The sequence below is a fragment of the Microtus ochrogaster genome, chromosome 6, assembly GCF_000317375.1.
Source record: "Microtus ochrogaster isolate Prairie Vole_2 chromosome 6, MicOch1.0, whole genome shotgun sequence".
NCBI lineage: Eukaryota > Metazoa > Chordata > Mammalia > Rodentia > Cricetidae > Microtus > Microtus ochrogaster.
This window is the reverse complement of record NC_022013.1, coordinates 75,278,430-75,297,736: the sequence shown is the minus strand read 5'-3', so window position 1 is coordinate 75,297,736 and position 19,307 is coordinate 75,278,430. Positions and strand designations below refer to the sequence as shown.

At 44.3% G+C, this 19,307-nt stretch overlaps 1 protein-coding gene across 5 annotated transcripts in view; it reads left to right on the top strand.

Annotated features, from left to right (window-relative positions):
- The window catches only part of Kcnk2 (potassium two pore domain channel subfamily K member 2), a 189,412-nt gene extending 182,928 nt beyond the window's left edge, over nt 1-6,484 (top strand). For all 5 annotated transcript variants that reach the window (XM_026779815.1, XM_005348857.2, XM_013346957.2 and 2 more), the window contains one exon: nt 4,327-6,484. In XM_026779815.1, coding sequence (XP_026635616.1) covers nt 4,327-4,644 — 318 coding nt within the window. In that variant the 3' untranslated portion in view covers nt 4,645-6,484. The remainder of the gene's footprint in view (nt 1-4,326) is intronic.
- The last annotated feature ends 12,823 nt before the right edge of the window (nt 6,485-19,307 follow it).

Below are 19,307 nucleotides of genomic sequence, written 5' to 3'. Positions count from 1 at the left end.
GAAAGAGGAAGGAATAAGGAAGGAAGTTGAGAAGATAAGAAAGGAGAGAAAAATGGGAAGGGAGGGGAAGGGAGGGGAAGGGAGGGGAGGCGAAATGAGAGACAGGTGGGTTTACTTGGAGACCACAGTTCAAGGGGATACATATCAGACCGGATCAGACAACAGAATATCAGCCAGCTGGTCACATTGCATTGGCAGTCAGGAAGCAGAGAGCAGACAGGAAGTGAGGCTCAGGCTGTAGACGCTTTAGTCCTGCCCCAGCTTCATCTCTTAAGGTTCTACAACCTTCCCAAACACTGTCAGTATCTGGGGTCCAAGTCTTCAAAACCATGAGCCTGTGGGAGACAGCACATCCAAGCCTTGCTGCACCCATCCTATGAGAAAGGCTGGACTGCTGAGGAACCACAGGGGGCAGTAGGCACTAGCATGCTTTGAAAGGCAGCTATTTGCAAAACAATTCATTTACTAAGGACTTATTTTTTTTATTTCACAAAATGTGGAGGAGGAAGAAAATAAGATGAGCATATATAGAGAAAGAAGAGACAGTAGCAGCATGTGGGCTTCACAACATTGCAGCATGTGGGCTTCACAACATTGCAGCATGTGGGCTTCACAGCATTGCAGCATGTGGGCTTCACAACATTGCAGCATGTGGGCTTCACGACATTGGCTTCCTTCGCGCGTGTGTCAAGTTGAGGGGATGTGATTTTAGTGATGAGTTTATCCATTCGATAGACATTTGGTGAACTATTTCTGCTACATACCAGGTACCTGGTGTCGAGGGTATCCAGGCAGTTTATATTCCAGCCGGAGATAATGAAAAGCTAACCAATAGAAAAATTAACAGTTGACTTTTGATAGGCAAAGTGTAACTTTCATTGTAAGAAATCTGTTTTTAAGATGTATGAGAGAGAGAGAGAGAGAGAGAGAGAGAGAGAGAGAGAGAGAGAGAGAGAGAGAGAGAGAACATTACCTAGGAAAAGGGAGAAGAACCTTCTTGTAGAGTAGTGGCCTTCTGGGATATGGAAAGAAGTTAAATGTCATATCTGCTTCTTATATTTGTTTGTTTTGTTTGCTTGTTTGTTTGGGTTTGGTTTTCTAGATAGGGTTTCTCTGTCCTAGAACTCACTTTGTAGACCAGGCTGGTCTCGAACTCACAGAGATCCACCTGCCTCTGCCTCTCAAGTGCTGGTATTAAAGGAGTGCACCACCACTGCCCAGCTTCATATCTTATTCTTGAATTCACACTCATTTAAACAGAAAATGTAGATTAGTTTGTTTTCTCTATTATATTAGAGTTTATATTAAATTTCTCATAGGGAAAACTCATCAAAGAGTAGACTAATACTTGCTGGTTTTACTGTTGGATAATTAGGAATTGTGAAATAGAGCAGGCGGATTCCTCCATAAAATCATCAGCAATGGGAGTAATGGTGAGGTGTAATTGTTTTAGTTTATGAATAATTAATTATTCTTATTTTATAATAAATTTCAGATATTACACCATCCCCAGTCAGGAGGCATGCCTATAATCCACCATATACTTGAAGGGGACCCTGAACCTCTCTCAGGTCAGGATTCAGGGTCCTAGGAGACTGCGCACTGAGACCTTGTTGCAAACATTTTGTTCTAAACTTCTATTAGGACAGTTGCCTTTGAAGTAAACTAGAATAATTAACACATTAGAAAACAAAAACTATTTCATCTAAGACCTTACTCATGGAGACATTTAATCTTTAAGCTATACTTTGTCTTTAATATTAAGTTGAAGTTGCAGAGAAACCAGATCTTCTAGCTTTCCATGTTAAATGTGTTATTTTAAAACCCCAGGACAGTATGTATTCATAAAGAGCACTTTACTGTGTCAGACAGCAGGTGCTCTGGACTCGGAGACGATGGGGACTGTGATTTCATGCGCAGTTAGCCTGGGCAAGGAGACAGCTGCTTAGGAAATGGAGCATCGTGTGAACTGTGGATGGTGATTTACCCCTGGGTGTAAGATTCATCGGGAAGCAATTCTGAGTGGTTGGGTTTCTCACCAACAGATACTACCTATGCTTTGCTAGCCTGAGAGCACCCCATCCCAGTTTGCTTTCTATTGCTGTGATAAACACCAAGGTCAAAAGCAATTTGGGGAGGAAAGGATTTGCCTGGCTTACACCTTTTAGTCCATCATGAAGGGAAGCCAAGGCAGGAACTGAAGCAGAGATCATAGAGGAAGGCTACTTGCTGACTTGTTCCCATGGCTTGCTTAATCTGCTTTCTTATCCCATGACTTGCTCTACCTGTTTTCTTATAGTACCCAGGACCACCTGCCCAGGGTGGAACCACCTACAGTGGCATGGGCCCTTCTACATCTATCATCAATCAAGAAAATGCCCTATGGGCTTGCCTACAGGCTAATCCAATAAAGGTGTTTTCTCAAACGAGGTTGCCTAAACTCAGAAGACTGCAACTTCTATCAAGCTGACAAAACCCAACAGCGCTCTCCCACCAAAATCAGGGTGCAATTTAATCATTTAGTCTTGGTAGAGAGGGAACTGTGTATGACAGTCCCCACCTATAGGCTCAGCTGCACTCTTAGCTTGTAAGCACTGAGCCACCACCTCAGGGCTAACCATATGAATGGTGTTACTTGGCATGCTGCACCAAGCAAGCACCTTTCACCTTCCCAGCTTTGCCTTTGCAGACCGAGATAGCAGGTCATCACTTCCTTCCTAAAACATATTTTAGCTCATATCCAATCACGCACATATTATGTTTGGATCAAACCCACTCTGTTTTCTCCCCATCCACCTCGCACTACTTTCCCTCCACCCCGATAACATGTGCTCTTTTGTTTAAACACACTGAGTCCACTTAGTGCCATTTGTTTGTATATGGGCGTACCTCTACTGGAGTATGGAGAGCCTCTTGGGGGAGCACATGCATGGAGGATGTTGACTCTCCCCCTATTTACCCAGCAGCCACCAATCACTAATAGCTCCTCAGCTAGGAACAGAACTCTCTGAGACCTCCCTGCTCCATGCTGGGGTTTGGGCTGCCTTGATCATGTGCAGGTGTTATGCAGGCAGCCCCAGCTGCCATGAGTTCTGTGCACAGAGGTCCTGTCATGCTCCACATATACCGTTGTGCTTTAGGTACCCACAGAACTTCTGTTACTTGCTTGGCAGGCAAGAGAGAACCAAAGCAATGCAAGCCCTAAGTGACCACCCAGGAAAGTGAGGCTGGACGCAGGCACAGCTTCCTGGTAGGATGTTCCCGTACACACACCACAAGAGATTCTTCCCTGTGATGAAACTTGGCTAGTTGAGGAGGAGATGGCAGAGTCCCTCAAAGTCTGGTCCTTTTTCTGTTTTAGGATATAAACCTGCACACAGAACTGTCAAAGACTTGTAAGTGGCTTATGCTATGGAGTGAGTCCTTTGGTTTGTAAGTGCTTAAAACTTAGGAAGGGTGTTTAGCCATGGAAAGAGAATGGCTCCCCCTTGCAATAAGGTCTCTGTGGTTGGTGAAGTTCATAGCTTCAGCCATGCTGCTAGGTCCTAAGTGGCAACACAAGGTTGGACCCAAAGGTGATGCACTATGTCTGAGTTCTAAACTCTAGGTTACATCTGAGCTCACAGCTGCACTGCTGCCAGATGCTACCATGTCACCTGGGCAAGAATACCCGACTCTTCCTCAACACTAACTCTTCTGTAGTTGCCTCTTCTACATCCAAGTCTTCAAAGCTACGGGCAGATGGAAGCAATAAACAATACCCCCCAAATTTGGGTACACATTAAGAGATTTTATTTTTATAACATTTGCAATGTCTTCATGTATGTGCGAATATGTGTATGCACAGGTGTGGAGGCCAGAGGCCAACCTCAGATGCTCCTCAGGTGCCTTCATTCATTAATTCATCCATTCATTTCTGAAACAATGTCTCACTGGCCCAGAGCTCTCAAATTAGGTTAGACTGGCTGGCCTATAAGCCTTAGGGATCTGCCTGTCTCTGCCTCCCCAGTTCTGGAATTATAAATCACATGTCCCTACTGCACCTGACTCAGCATTTTATGTTTCTATGGCAGGACTCCCTGCATAAAAAAAGCATGTCTAGGGCATTAGAAATATAATTTTATTTCTCCGGTTTATGTTTGTAATATTTTAGAGCCCTTTCTGTAGGAATTTGACTCTCGTTCTGTCCGTGTGGCTGCTAGTAACACTGTCTCTGTCAGAAGACAGACACCTTCTCAGTAAATCTCCCGAATAAGACAAGAACTATACAAGATGTAGCTCCCCGTGTTGATGGCTTCCTCTCTCTTCTTGACCTCCATGCTCCAGGTGGGAGAGTTCAGAGCTCATGCCGCCGAGTGGACAGCCAACGTCACAGCCGAGTTCAAGGAGACAAGGAGGCGGCTGAGTGTGGAGATCTATGACAAGTTCCAGCGGGCCACGTCCGTGAAACGGAAGCTCTCCGCAGAGCTGGCGGGGAACCACAGCCAGGAACTGACTCCTTGTAGGAGGACCCTGTCCGTGAACCACCTGACCAGCGAGAGGGAAGTCTTGCCTCCCTTGCTGAAGGCTGAGAGCATCTATCTGAACGGCCTGACCCCTCAGTGTGCCGGCGAAGAGATAGCTGTCATTGAGAACATGAAGTAGCTGCCTTTGGGAAGAGTCTGAGGTGTAGCCACAGGGCAGGGCTTCTCTAGGCTCTTGGGACTGTTGCTGGCAGCATTTAAATGGTGTGTATGATGAGCTCAAAGGGAAAGCAAATAGATACATCCATCTGGTCACCTTACATCCAGGGAGTCGGAGTCCTGCGGCGGCAGCCCTCTGGGGACTCGTGAGCTGTCCACTGAGTGGTAGTGGTGGATAGGCAGTGTTGATGCCTTTTCGTGCCCAGACTGTTGCCCTCCCCCTCTTTCCTACCGTGCCATAAGGCCTCTGAAGGAATCGGAATGCTTTGGTAGTCATGTAGCTTGGAGGAATATACCCTCGACTTTTCGGGGGTCGCCTAACTGAGCCTGGATGCAGACCACTTAGGGATGACAACATTTCTTTTTGTAAATGGCAAGAAACTCTCACGCAGCCTTTTACCTAAGAAATTTCCTGGCAGTGCCTTAATTTACGAAGAAACAGGACCCTCTCTTGTGGGCTTGTGGTTTCCCTTCCCTGCCCCCACCCTAGGCTGACCTCCGCTGACTCTTGTTTCCTCCTCCCCTTCACACACCGTACCTTGCTTGGAAGCAATGTGTAGCTTGATGGAAGGAACAGATGCCAGCCATGGGCACAGAAAGAACACTCAGGAGCTCTGGTGTCACAAGGCAACGCAGAGAAGGGAGGTCAGAGAAGGCCCTCTGAGTATTTATTTGACTGGGGTACCAATGGTACATCTATATATATGTACAGAGTATTAATTATCCGGCCGGTAACATCGGCTGCTTCTACATAGCCCCCTTTTTTCCTGGCAGTATTTGGAGTTTATCATTTATTAATAACTAGTCATTTTTTAAAGGCAGAAGAAGTGAGCACATACTTCTATAATCTAAGTGATCTAATAGAAGAAAATGGTTCCAACTGATATCACAAAGTGATTTCCAACAGTTGGTGTGAATTCATTCTGACGAAAAGAAAATAGCGAAGCCATGTATGTGTATTTGCTAAGAAATGGCTCGCTGCCAGCGTGGACGAGCCCAAGGCACAGAAGGCTTAGACCCTTTCTTTTCTTGAGTGGCTCTTGCCAAATTGTAGGGTGGGGTGATGCCCAGAAGGAGGGAGTACAGCCCCGCCACCTTAGAGTCCCTCTGCCGAGGTGACTGGGTGTGAGCACAAATGCTGGTCTGGGGGTCACTGTGACTTTTGCACATGGAATGATGCAGACTGCCAACCTACGTCATCTCTAACAGTAGAGAAAATGCTGAGTAGCACAATTTAAGTCCCCAGAGTTATTTTTTTTTTTAAGAGAAGAGAAGGCTGATAATCCATTTAATTTAAGTTTATATCCTATAATTCTTTTGGATGTTTCAAAATTCAGAAAAACTTCATTTTGGAAACCGCTCCCCTCTCCTTTATTTTCATACTCATATCTACTGTACACTGTATAAGTAATTTTTAAAGTGCAGAAGAGAAACGATTCCTCTCCACGTAATTGCAAAACTGATTTCTTTTCCTTTCGGGGGAGGGGTGGGCATGTGTGAACAAGTGGCATTCAGATTAAAGTCTTAAGAAATCAACCCAGGATCTTAAAAAAAAAATCTAAAAGATTCATATTTTCTAAAATTTGAATTTAAGCTAGAAATGTAAATATCCAGTTAGCTTGCAGAGAGTACTTTTATAAACCCGGGAAAGTTCTAACCAAAATTCTAGCAGGTCAGACTCCTTTACAAAGAAAGCTCCCCTCCATCTCCTCAGTAGCCAATCCTGAAAGCTGACACGGTGGGATGCTGCACGTGGAAACTGTGAACCGGACGGACGAATAAAGTTTGTAATTAAAGTCGGACTCTCGTGTTTGCTGTGAGAATGTCAGTCGGACTCAAGCCTAACTGAACGGAGGGCTGTTGGTTCTCCTGCTGAGTTACTACCAGGTCTTCATTCACAATAGCCAAACAATGGTTTGGGTTGGTCCTGTTGGTGATTGAACTGAGGTCTTGCACACGGACACATAGCAATGGGCTACACCCCTGAGGGCTACCCCGCTAATGTTTTCTTGGCTTTTAAGACAGAGTAGCCTAGGCTGATTCCCAGTGTGGGATTCTTCTGTCTTCCCCTTCACGTTGCTAGAAACCATGGCTCTATACTACCATGTCTGTTCTTCTGGAAGGGTTTATGATGCTCAGTGCTTCCCTCTTAAATACATACACGGTGGGCTTTGGAGGGCGTTGACCCAGAGCCAATGACTGCAGTGCGGGAAGATGGTACCTGTGGTATCACCCGCTTTCCGACTGTTCCTACCATCTCTTGTTGCATGCTTAAATCATTCTGTCTTTGCTAGAACTCACTGACACAGTCTGGAGAACGAACCCAGACGAGCAGCTGCTGGCTGTAGGAAATAATAGTGGAATATCTGGGTAGTACTGAAGCTTAAGGAAGGCAGCTGCCAGCTAACCTTCCAAACTCTATGCCCCAACTATTGACTACTTACCATTTTTCCTTTTCCCTTTTTCCTTTTTGCAGTACTGGGGATTAAGCCTAGGGCTTTGAGCATGCTAGGTAAGTGCCCTACCCTTGAATTATAGCCCCAGCCCCTTTCTATTTTCTTCTGGGGTTACACTAAGTTGCCTGAGCAGGCTACAGGCATGCAACACCATGCACAAGGTATGGATTCGTTCTGTATACGTATCTGAAAACTGGTCCCTGCACCGTGGTTTCACTATAAAACACCCCCTCCAGATGCATGATCTGAACACTGGGTTCCCACCTGGGGATGCTGTTTGTGAAGGTTGTGGAAGCTCTAGAACTTTGAGATGCACCACTGGTCACAGTGGATGGACTTTGGGGATTTACAGGCCCACCTCTTGCTTACTCTGTTTCCTAAGGAACGAAATGTGGCCAGCTGACTTCCGGTGCCCCCCCTGGTTGCCAGATCTTCCACCGCTCTGGAACTGTAAGCCAACCAAATCCTTTCTCCCTTAAGTGGCTTTTGCTCAGGGTGTTTAGCAACAAAGTAAAGAAGCAAGTCACCTCTAGACTGGGGAGATTTTACCACAGCTTGAGTATTACACCACCTGAGGCTGCTTTTGTCTTCCCCAGGCTTTGTTTTGTTCATCTTCCATGAAGAATACTGATTAGGGTTTCGATGGGACATTGTAATTCCTAATGAGGGGGCTTTCTTCTGAGTCAGGGATAAGTTATTCATCTTGGAGGATATTTGGAAAAAGAAATTGAGAAGTGAGATAAAGGTCAGAAAGTCCCAGTTCCTTGTTCTCAGACCCTCAGACCTAGGTAGCAGGTAATGGCGGCGTTTGTCTAAGGCTTCAGTCCTAGCTGAGGAAGGGATTCCTCTGACTTGCTTTCAGGTTTGTAGCACGTAGTTCTCATCATTGCTTGGGAGTTTATGCACATGTGTCTTTGTAGGCCTCTCTCTGTTAATGCAGTAAAATATGAAATTTCTGAAGCTCAAAGGCACTCAAATATGTTTCTTAACCTCTGAAAAACAGGGTGAGGGGTGATGCATATGGTTCTGTCTCTTTCTCAAATTCTAAGAAACAGTCAGGATAGAAAGAAAATCAAATCCCTTCAAATTCTATGTCACAGATCAGTCAATAAAAGTATTTGATTATTGAGGCTGGATGCTTAAAAAATTTTCAGGAAGTTCTAGATGAAACGCCCAAACTCAAATCTGGACACTCTGGAGGCCTGAGCTCGCTATGCAAGTTCAGTTTTTTGTTTTATTTTTCACATTTCTTTAAAATTTTTGCTGTTCTCATAAAATTAGCTCTCATTTCTTATTAAAGTGGGAACATAAATTTGGGGGTTTGTAAAGATGTATTTGAGTCCTCAAGTTATTAAAATCAATATTGGTTTAGGCTAACATGTGTTCACTGAAATATTATTTTTAGTGACATTATCGCCTGAATGTGTTCAGGCATTACTTCCAGTGTTGTGTGGCGATATCTATCTACTTGGTAGGGATTTTGGAGAACGAGACCCCTTGCTGCTTTACATTGGGAGTTGTCATAAGGCCCACCTGCCCCCGTCACCCTTCCCCCAGCTCAAACACTTACGTCTCTTTCATAATCCATCTCCACCCAAAACGCCACTGTTCCCTCCTGAAAGATGGGAGTCTTAAGAACACACTGTTAGAATCCAGTCGATGTCTATAGGCCCCAACTCAACTGAGAGACTTGTTACTTGCTTGTTATTTAATCCTACCAATGAGGGCTTTATTATTTTCATTTCCTACTTTTGTTTCATGGTACTTGCTATAACAACTTTCCAATTATTATTTTATTCTTCAAGTCTGTCTAGGAATTAGCTTCTGAACATATTTTCTGATACTAACAAGTGGATGCCTTTTATTGGCATTAGATAAATGCACATCAACATCCTTTCCAAACAAAATTCTTTTTTTCATACTTAAATGACTGAATCCAGTGTTTGACACATTTGAACTATTTCCAGTATGGCGTGTTAGTCACTCGCAAGATATGATGTTCAAATGAGCTCAGAACAAGCATTTCTCACTCAGAACGTGGCTGACTGTTGTGAGTGGAGGTCCTCTTTTGCATTATACATGAAGAGACCCTAATATGTCAATCATTTTGCACTGTCTCCTTTGCTTAAATGCCGAGTTAGACATTTAAATCATATTACATTGGACTTACGGTTCCATATTTTTCAGCAAACATCAGTAAGTGACATTTCCTGGTCCAGATCAAAATATAATCAGTAACCAAGTGTTTCACATTTGGGACAATGTGGCATGAAGATCACATGTATCTGATGAAGCCACCTTGCGTCTTGTGAGGTAGAACCTCATGAACAAAGCTGATTCTGACATTGTCAAGCTCTCCAGGCAGGTTAGCCAAATGCACAAATCTCCCTTACAATGGCAATGTATATGCAAAGTAAATATGGCCTTGCTCCTGTCAGCACTGGTCAAGAGCCTTCAATGAGTCAATCACTAAAGATATAAAACACTCAGAAGACAGAGAGGTACATGGTGGGAAGTCAGAGAAGACCTCCAGTGGTCCCTGAGAGAGAGATTTGAGTCTGAACTATGCAAACAGACTGGCGAGAGGGCTCAGTAGGTAAAATTGCTTGCCTGATTAAATTCTAAGCCTGTAACCCATGATGGCAGAAGTTGTCCTCTGCCTCCGTATGTTCCTCATAGCATGTGCTCACCTGTACAAACTCATCACACATTACACACACACACACACACACACACACACACACACACACTACCAAGACATCTTTTCTCCTTGAAACATTAAACTATAATGAACTCAGTGTATGGAACTAGAAAACAAGCAATGGCAAAGTAACAGCAGTGTAGACTCTGTTGCTTCTTGAGCAAAATTGCCATGCACGGACCATCAGCCCAGCCACTAGCTGCTCTGAGCGACACATTGGGACAATCTGAGCTGCCCCAGCACAGCTCTGCAAATGGGAATCTACCCTTATGGGAAGTTAACCAGCTCCCCAGTGTGGATGCTCCAATGACAATAACTGACACAAGACTAATAAAAGACAGAGATCTTGGCCTCCCATGCATAGGTCCCACTAGGCCACATCCTTTCTTATAGCTTCCTCTGTCCCCTCTTTTCTCCTCACAGGCTTTCTTCTAGTGAGCATCCCTAACCCTCACATTTGCCTGAATCCTGGCCTTTGATTCTGTCTTGAAGATGGCTGTGATATTGAATATTGAAACAGAAATGACAAAATTCAACACTTTTTAAATAGGGAGCCAGTGACTCTGATGTGGGTCTCATTTTCTGAGCAGCCAGAAGGAAACATTTATCAGGGGCTTAAAACTCATGGGCGGTGGTGAGAAAGTGGATCCAGGTCCTAAGAAGGAAGTCACACAGAAGACAGCGTTCCAGGAACATGGGCGTTAACAGGGCTCATACAGTAACAGTAATGCTGGGAATTGTCCACAATAACCCTTGAAAAATATTTCAGTGGGTTATATTAAAGTATGTATGAGATATATGTATGATATATATATGTGCGTGTGTGTGTGTGTGTGTGTGTGTGTGTGTGTGTGTGTGTGTATCATATAAGCTCATGCACTATATTGGTCATGTTACCCCCGACACCTCCCCCCATCACCTCCCCTTTTCACCTTCCACCCATTCCTAACTTTAATAACGAAGAGAAATGGTCAGACAGTGGCATTACACTCTTCTTGCCATGGAACTGTGTGGTTAGTTGTGAATTTGAGAGACAAGTAGCCCAGGTGTACATGTTCCCAAAGTGTAAATATTCTGAGCCTTTCCCCACATGGTTCTCTGAGGAAGTCAGGGGTGATGGTGGAGTATCCTTGGTAAAGCCTGAAATGCATCAAAATTCAAGTAGCGATTTCCTGCAGCAAAATGAGGCCCTTGAAGTTTAGCAGAGGGAGAGAACCCATTTCCTATTAATTTAAAGGATGCTTTTTCCACGGCAGGGCTGGGTTGTGCAAAGGCTGAGATATTACAGCCATCGCTTTTACTGCTGAGCTACAGGACATGATCAACATTACAATAGGGGCACTCGTTTCCCTGAATTATTTTGGTAGAGTCCTTCTAGCAGAAAGACATTTCTTTCACCAGATCTTGATAAAATATTCCGTCAGTTTGGTGCAGTCATTACCTCTGCACACTGCAAGGGCCGCACAAAAGATCAGAGTGTGGGGCAGATTCCTACCGAGGCACCCACATTGCCCAGAAGGTCTTTAAGGAACGTCTGCCGGGTGACTGCTTTGGAATTGTTCATAAGGAACAGACCCATGTCCTCGCCGATGTGACTGTAAAGTTCCAAAGCTCCATGTCAGCTGTTCTCCAAGATGTTTAATGAATCATCACCTCCAAGATGTTTTGTGATTTGATTTTAAAAAATCTATTCTTACTTCTTAAATGCCATGAATAATTCAGTGGACTACAGTTCACTGCTGTAATAAAATACTGTGACCAAGGGAACTTACCAAAGGAAGGAAGAGCTGATTTTGGCCTGCAGTCACAGAGGGAGAGGCCGGCATGTGGGGGAGGCGCAGCCGCAAGTGTTCAGGGCGGGAAGCTGAGAGAGCATGTTCAGCTTCGAACACGAAGCAGAGGAGAGTGAACAGGAAGTGGAATGAGGCTGTGAGTTCATTCCCCATGGCGTACTTCTACAAGGCCCCACCTCCTAAAGGTCCCATACCATCTACAAACAGAACTGCTATGCAGGAACCAAATGGTTACATACATGAAACTATGCGGACATCTTTCTTTTAACACACTCCCCTGAGTAAGCTAACAATTAGGAACAGCATTAAGAGTATTATCTAATTTACCCCAAGATGAAGTTAACTTAAAACAGAAATTCTGGGGATCGGGAGACTTGGCTGTGTGATGTGACTCTGACATTTACTGGGTTTGTAGGGAAGCTCTTAGCCACCATCTTAAGGCCTGACTGAGCATGAGACACTGCTCCAAAGATGGCATTCCATGTGGTTGTGAAAAGTCTAAGGGAACCTGCCTCTTTTCCTGTCTGAAGAACCTCAGAGCATGGCAACTAGCTTCCTGACAAAGGATCTGAGAAAGAAAGCAAACAGGGGGCCACAGTGCTTTCCTGTGGTTTATATCTGTTAGCATATATAGCCAATTTCATTTAAGATGCATTTATTAAAAGTGAACCCTGAGATCAAATTGGATTCAAAGCAGGGGGAGGGGTTGACATTAAACACAAACCATTGAAGACTTGCACCGTACAAAACAGCACTTAGGACTTTTTTCCATATCTAAGAAAAATCACATTTGATTTTAGATGCTGATACAAATAAAAATATTTTGATAGATCACTACTGAGATAACTCATAACTCTCCTCCAATCTTTAAAAATGCAAATCTTGCCAAAAAGAAAGAAGACAAATAGGACATATTTGGTCCTCATAAGTAAAATGTGCTCCACCATGCTAAAACAGGCCTAGATAGCCTACCTTGTTGTTTTGTTGCCAGAAAGTATGTTTGCAAAGGAATGCTCTTTTTAGCGTCTTTAATCCCACTCAAAAATGAAAAAGAAGACTGTGTTCCCAGTCCTCTGGGAGTTGGGAGAGAGTATGAAACCCCTGCAGCTTAGATTACAGCAAATCCTTTGGGAATCCAAATAGCTGATGCCTCTCTTCCATTTCCAGAGGAGCACATAATCCAGAAAGAATAAGGACAGCTGGCTGAGCCATCATTGGATGGGGTTGCTCACGTGGTGAGGACACAGTGGGGCGACAGAAAAGAGATTCCCCTATTTGAAAGGAGGAACCTTTACTTCATGGGCACAGAGTGGAGATTTTTAAATTTATTTCATATTTGCTCTAAATAATTCACAAAGCTGTGGGAAAATATGGATAGCTCAGTAAAAACCCTTTTGTGTCACACAAGTCATAGCATTGTGGAAGACAGAAGCATCAATTCTTACATATAGTACTTAGACCTTTTAATATTCCTTGTGGTCTACTTTTTTATATTTAACAATATTTGGGTTCAGAGCCTAATGCATGACAAGAATTCTACTACTAAGCCTTTTCCTCAGATCCTATACGTTATGCTAAAGACTAGAAATTTCTCACTGGACAACCCAATGACTCTAACGCACCATGCCATATCAAGACTTTAACTCATGACTTGTTATCCCCCAAATCCCTCATTCTCATGTATTTGAAAAGCAAAGTGAAAATGTCATTTTCCTGGAGGGGCAGAGCATTGAGGTAAAACATAAATGATATTTAAAACTTCTACTATTGGGCTAGAGAGATGACTCAACAGTTAAGAATGTTTGCTGTTCTTGCAGAGGACCTGAGCTCTGTACTCAACACCACCCTCTTTCAGGGACTCACAAGCACCTGTAGCTCCCACTCCAAGGGCTCCAGTGCTCTCTTCTGGACTCCATGGGCACCTGTGTTCACACATCCATAATCAAAATAATAAAATATCTATTAGAATATAATAATATCAAAAATAATAAAGAATCAGCTTTCAGTTTTGTAACAACAAGCCAGTTTTTAAAGTGACTTTCATTCAGAGATATACAGGAATAGCACAGACAATCAGCAATGTATGCCAGCCAGTGGCGTGCAGAAGCCCTGCTGAAAGAAGGGCTCATTGACCTTAAGGCTCACAGAAGACTCTGGAGGAGACCGTGGGTATGATGCAATCAGTAATGAAATCAGGAGAAAGTCAGCCTTGTTTGAATCTTCCTGATCTCTTCCCTCTTCCTCTTCATCCATGGGTCAAATCACTCATGGTGTCTTTAAACTAGCGAATGTTTCACTGTCTGGGTTCACGAAGATACAGTGATTAAGGCAGAGTTAGATGGATAAGAGACTTTCTTGTGGGCATTACTTGAATTAACATCACAGACCTCCCCAAAGTACCACAAGATGATTGGCATCAAGCAACTTATCTCTCATAGTTATGAAACCTTCATGTCTGAATCAAGGTGGCAGGGCCACAGCAATGATTGATGTTCATTGTCAACTTGAGGGAATCTGGAATCACCTGGGAGAAGGGCTTCTGGGCACATTTGTGAAGGATTATATTGGTTATGTTAATAGAGATAAGAAGACCCTTCTACTGTGGGTGACAGAGATAACAAGACCTTTCCACTGTGGGTGTTAGAGGTGAGCAGACCCTTCCACTGTGGGTGTTAGAGGTGAGCAGACCCTTCCACTGTGGGTGATAGAGATGATCAGACCCTTCCACTGTGGGTGAAAGAGGTGAGGAGACCCTTGCACTGTGGGTGATAGAGATGAAAAAACCCTTCCACTGTGGGTGATGGAGATGAACAAAGCCTTCCACTGTGGGTGATAGAGGTTTGCAGACCCTTGCACTGTGGGTGATAGAGATGAACAAAGCCTTCCACTGTGGGTGATAGAGGTGAGCAGACCCTTCCACTGTGGGTGATAGAGATGAACAAACCCTTCCACTGTGGGTGATAGAGATGAACAAAGCTTTCCACTGTGGGTGATAGAGGTGAGCAGACCCTTCCACTGTAGACGAGGCCACAGTGACTGGGGCTGGGCTCTTAAATGCAAAGCAGAAAGAGAGCAGAATGACAGCATGCATTTGTTGCTTCTGCTTCCTGGGTGGATGGATTGTAAACAATGCCTACAAGCTTCTGCCACCTTGACTCCCCTGCCGTGATGACCTGCACCTTGAGCTGTGAGCCAGAATAAACATTTCTCCCTTAGCTCGCCTTAGCAGGGCATTTTACTGCTGTGAAGGAAAAGGAGCTCAGGCAGCCATGCTTCCTATACAGCCTCTGTGGAAGGGTTTTTCTGATCTCTTCCAGTTCCAGAAGCCTCGGGCATTCCATCAGAAGTCTGATAGCTGACTCTCTCTCCACATAGCCTTCTTCCAGCTCTGCTCCCAAATGTCCCCCGTACTATAAGGACAGCAGTTATACGGATTATGGCCCCAAACAAATGATGTCATCCTAATTTTGATCGGATATGCCAAGACCCAATTTCCAAATAAAGTCGCATTTGCAGGTAACTAAGGTTTAGAACATCAACATATATTTCTGCAAGGCACAATTCAGTCAATCAAGGACTTAGGATGTAAAAGGCAAGAGAAGAGAAATTTCCCTGGAGAGTCCTCATGCTGCAGTGCAAGTTAGACACCTAAAAAGGAGAAAATGAAAGAAGTAGAAAGAGTGGCAGATGGCAACAATTCTGAGAGCTATTTCCAGGCTGATGAGGACTCAGAAGCCAGAGTTTACCAATAAAGGAGGGGTAGACCAGATGGCCTAGTTCTACTAGATTCACTCCATCCAATGTTAGCTTGTAAAGTATGGCCTGAATGAAGCTGGGATGTGGGAAGCAGAGACTTACAATCAGGGAAGTCTATAGGAGGGGGATTTGAGCAGGATGTGGTCTGCCTTCCACACATCCAGACAGCAACTTCCTGTGGTTCTTGTAGTTACATCCTCCGAAGCAGAAACTTAGCAGTAGGAATAGTAAAACAATCTATAGCCCCCATGGCTGTCTTGGGAGCTGCAATTGGCACTTGTCCCTTTAATTCTCTATGCATTCATGTTAGATTCCCCTTAAGGAGATTTATAACCTTTCTTGAAGAGATGGTTCTAACATTCATCCCTGGAGGCACCAAATTCCCGCAGATCTGGCTGGATTGTTGCTTGTGTCCAGTCCCAGTTGGGTTTGTGATAGTGTCAGCTGACATACCAAAAAGTCACCCAAGTTCCACAGTCTTTCATTGCTCCATTACATAAGGACAGTCCTATCTTTCTTTTGCTTAGCAGAGTCAATTTCCATTGCCCAAATGCTGTCTCCTGTTTTAACCTGCTGGACCCTAAACCACAGAGTTCAAAGTGCCCTAATGCCAAGCAAAGATCAATGGGATACTTTCAGGATACATGCGAGAGCATGTGTCACCTCTGCTCCGGGAACTGGGGTGTGTGACACACAGAGGAGCCATGGCATGATAAGATAAGAAACAGACACGTGTTTCCCAACTTTTGGTCCCTAGACTTATATATCCTGATTAGGGCACAGTACCACACAGAGGTCTTGGATAAATTCACATCCTCCATCCAGTTAGAAAACACCTCATTCTTGAAAAATAGTATATCCAAAGTACCTGTATTTTCAATAATTGTTTAAACATGTATAAAGTCAGCCGTTCCTGAATTTCGTAGCATGCTATATAAGTGGATCCCAGTGTAGGTGTTGCAGAGGAGATGGAAAGGGATCCTGGCAGTTGGGAGCCAAGGAATAGCACAGAGTCACTGTAAGCCTGGCAGCTTACAGCTCTGCTCCAGGGAAAGGTTCCCCAGTGCGATTGTAAGAACTCTGCTCCAGCAGGGAGAGCTTCCCCAGAAAGGTTGTTACAGCTCTGCTGTGCTAGGGGAAATTTTCCCCAGTGAAAGGGTTACAGCTCTTCACTCTCCACTCTGGCAAAAGCTGTTACAGCTGGGCTTTACCCCTGCAAAAATGTCACACAGTACAACAAACCTCACTCAAGAGATTTATTGGGAAGGAAAAATCCAGGGGGTGACTGCCTCTAGGGTGCAAAATGACCAGGATACAGAGCCTATATGGGTTTTCTGTGGGGAGGGATGGTGACTGAACTTTCCAGGGTGGTTTGGGATTGGTGAGTGTTTGTAGCCTGATTCTGGGGCAATCTCAGGGATTGGTGGGATTTTGTACTCAGGGCTCTCAGGGATTGGTCATATTCTGCAGCCTCTGAGGCAAGCTCAGGGATTGGTGGGATTTCAAGTCCTGATCCTGGTAGGGTCAGGGTGTTTTCCCTTGGCCATTTTTACCCTACACTGAGAGTCATGAGCACAGGTCACTCCCATCCCCTTCCCTTGGGACATGGATACTTTGGTTGATAGCTTGGCACTGAGCATTCCATCCATGCGGATCTGGCATTCCTTGAATCCCTGGAGAACCATATTTGTTGAGATTTTGAATGTCCTGAAACCAAATCCATACTCAGAAGACACTCTCATCTCTAGCTGGACACTTCCGGTATTTGGATAATAACTTGGATGGATCTGGATCTAATCAACCTGAATCCAAGTGAGTACCTGGATTTCAGAGAGAGCGCTGCCATGTCTCACTGCAAGCAGTTCATCCCTCCAAAGCAGATTTATATAGGCAACTTGAAAGCGAGAATGAGAATGTGTTCATTTAAAAGTGGGGAGGGAGCTGCAGAGATGGCTTAGTCATCAAGTTATTGATGTTGCAGAGGACCTGGGTTTGATTCCCAGTGTCTCATTAGACTGCTCATAGCCATCTGTAACTCCAGTTCTGTGTGGCTCTTACATCCTAGGGCACTCGCACATGTGTGATCCACATAAACACATGCAGGAACGCATGCGTACACATAACCAATATAATGTTAAAAGTGGGGAGACCTCCGTCGAGCTGTCGTTGTTCAACAGGAGTTGCTTGACTCCTCCGGACTCACAGTCTAGTAGACTCATGGCCTGGGAGGAAAGGTATATCCATGCAAAGATTCTTCAGCTGAAAGAGAGTGTCCCGTTGGTAAACACAGTTCTATTGGTCACCTGTGCCCTCGCTCTTAGACAACTCCAAACTCACCCACTCATATTTTGGCTGCACCTTCGTACTAATGCCATGCAGCTTCCTGCCTGACCTCCTCCACTGGAAGAGGATTTGTGTCAAGGGGAAGACAGTGGTAAAAATTAAAGACTTCACTGCAGCTGGTTTTGAGACACCCTGAGGCTGTGGTTCTTTGATTTTCTTTCTATGTACAAGTTGTCATGAAATATTAATTATGACTTCAATGAAAGGATCATTGTACCACAGGCAAGAGGTCAGCACCGCAGCGTGGTGCAGAGATGGCAGCAGAGATGAAAGTGGGAAGCCCATCCCTTCCTCCTTAGAGCAAGGTGACACACAAAAGAAAATGCAGGGTACGGTGGTTCCCTTTCTTTTGAAATTTCTAGTTGCATTTGAGGGGGGCATAGAGGAGGGAGGAAAGAGAGAAAGAGATAGGGAGAGAGAGAGAAAGAGAGAGAGAGAGAGAGAGAGAGAGAGACAGAATCAGTTTTCTTCCGCAGCATGGATCCCAGAGACAGTACAGTTGCAAGCTTTGCCTTCTGAGCCCTCTCTCCCAACCTAATGACACTCACTTTCTTTAAGTTCATCTGCGATGTCTCTGGAATCCCTTGTAGGGCTTTACTTGTGCTACTGAGAATCATTTCTTCACATAGACCGATTTTCCTTGTTACTTGTTCCCTGAAATGGTGGTAGACCCACGAGACTAGATTACTAAATAAGAAAAAAAAAAAACAAAAAAAAAAAACAAAAACTAAATCACGACAGGATTGACTCAGAGATAAGGAAGACTCTAAAATAGCCTGGGGGTGAATGTGAGCCGGATACACCCTGCAATCTTCCATGGCTTTTTAAATGCACATGCTTCCCCAATATGTCTGAAATGAGATTAGATGCAATCATTTTAAATATGTTTGTATAGTTGCACTGGGTCCAATCACATCTACTTAGAAGTCATGCTTCTTTCTCGGGTCAATTAAAGCGAGCAAGAAGAGGTGCTAATTAACATTTCCCCAGCCATGAGTGAAGACGGCACAGGACAGCCCAGACTAGCAGGCTATTAGTCACGTGTCTATGACCAAAGTTAACATTTTTTTTTACTAAAGGAACTGACGTGTAAATGTATCTTCAGAAGTAAAATTGTTTGCAAAAGACTCCTAACTATCACCTGACCGTCTGTAACCTCCTCACATCTGTGGACGATCTCCAAAGAGCAAGTAATTGAGAAGAGGGACAAAGAAAACTTTCAAATACAAAAACGTTCCCACCCTGTGTGATGCTTAGCTGTAACTCCCAGCTCCCCACAACCTAGGCTCACTGGAGGAGAGTCTCATTGAGGGACTGCCTAGACCAGTGGTTCTCAACCTTCCTAACACTGTGACCCCCTTAATACAGTTCCTCGTGTTGTGCTGACCCCCCAACCAAAAAACAATTTCCGTTGCTACTTCATAACGGTAATTATGCTACTGTTGTGAGTCATAATGTAAACAGCTGATGTGCAGGGTATCTGATATGTGACTCTACAGGGGTCGAGACCCACAGGTTGAGAACCATGAGACTATATTACATTAGCCCGAGAGTGTGTCCAAGAGGCGTTATCTTG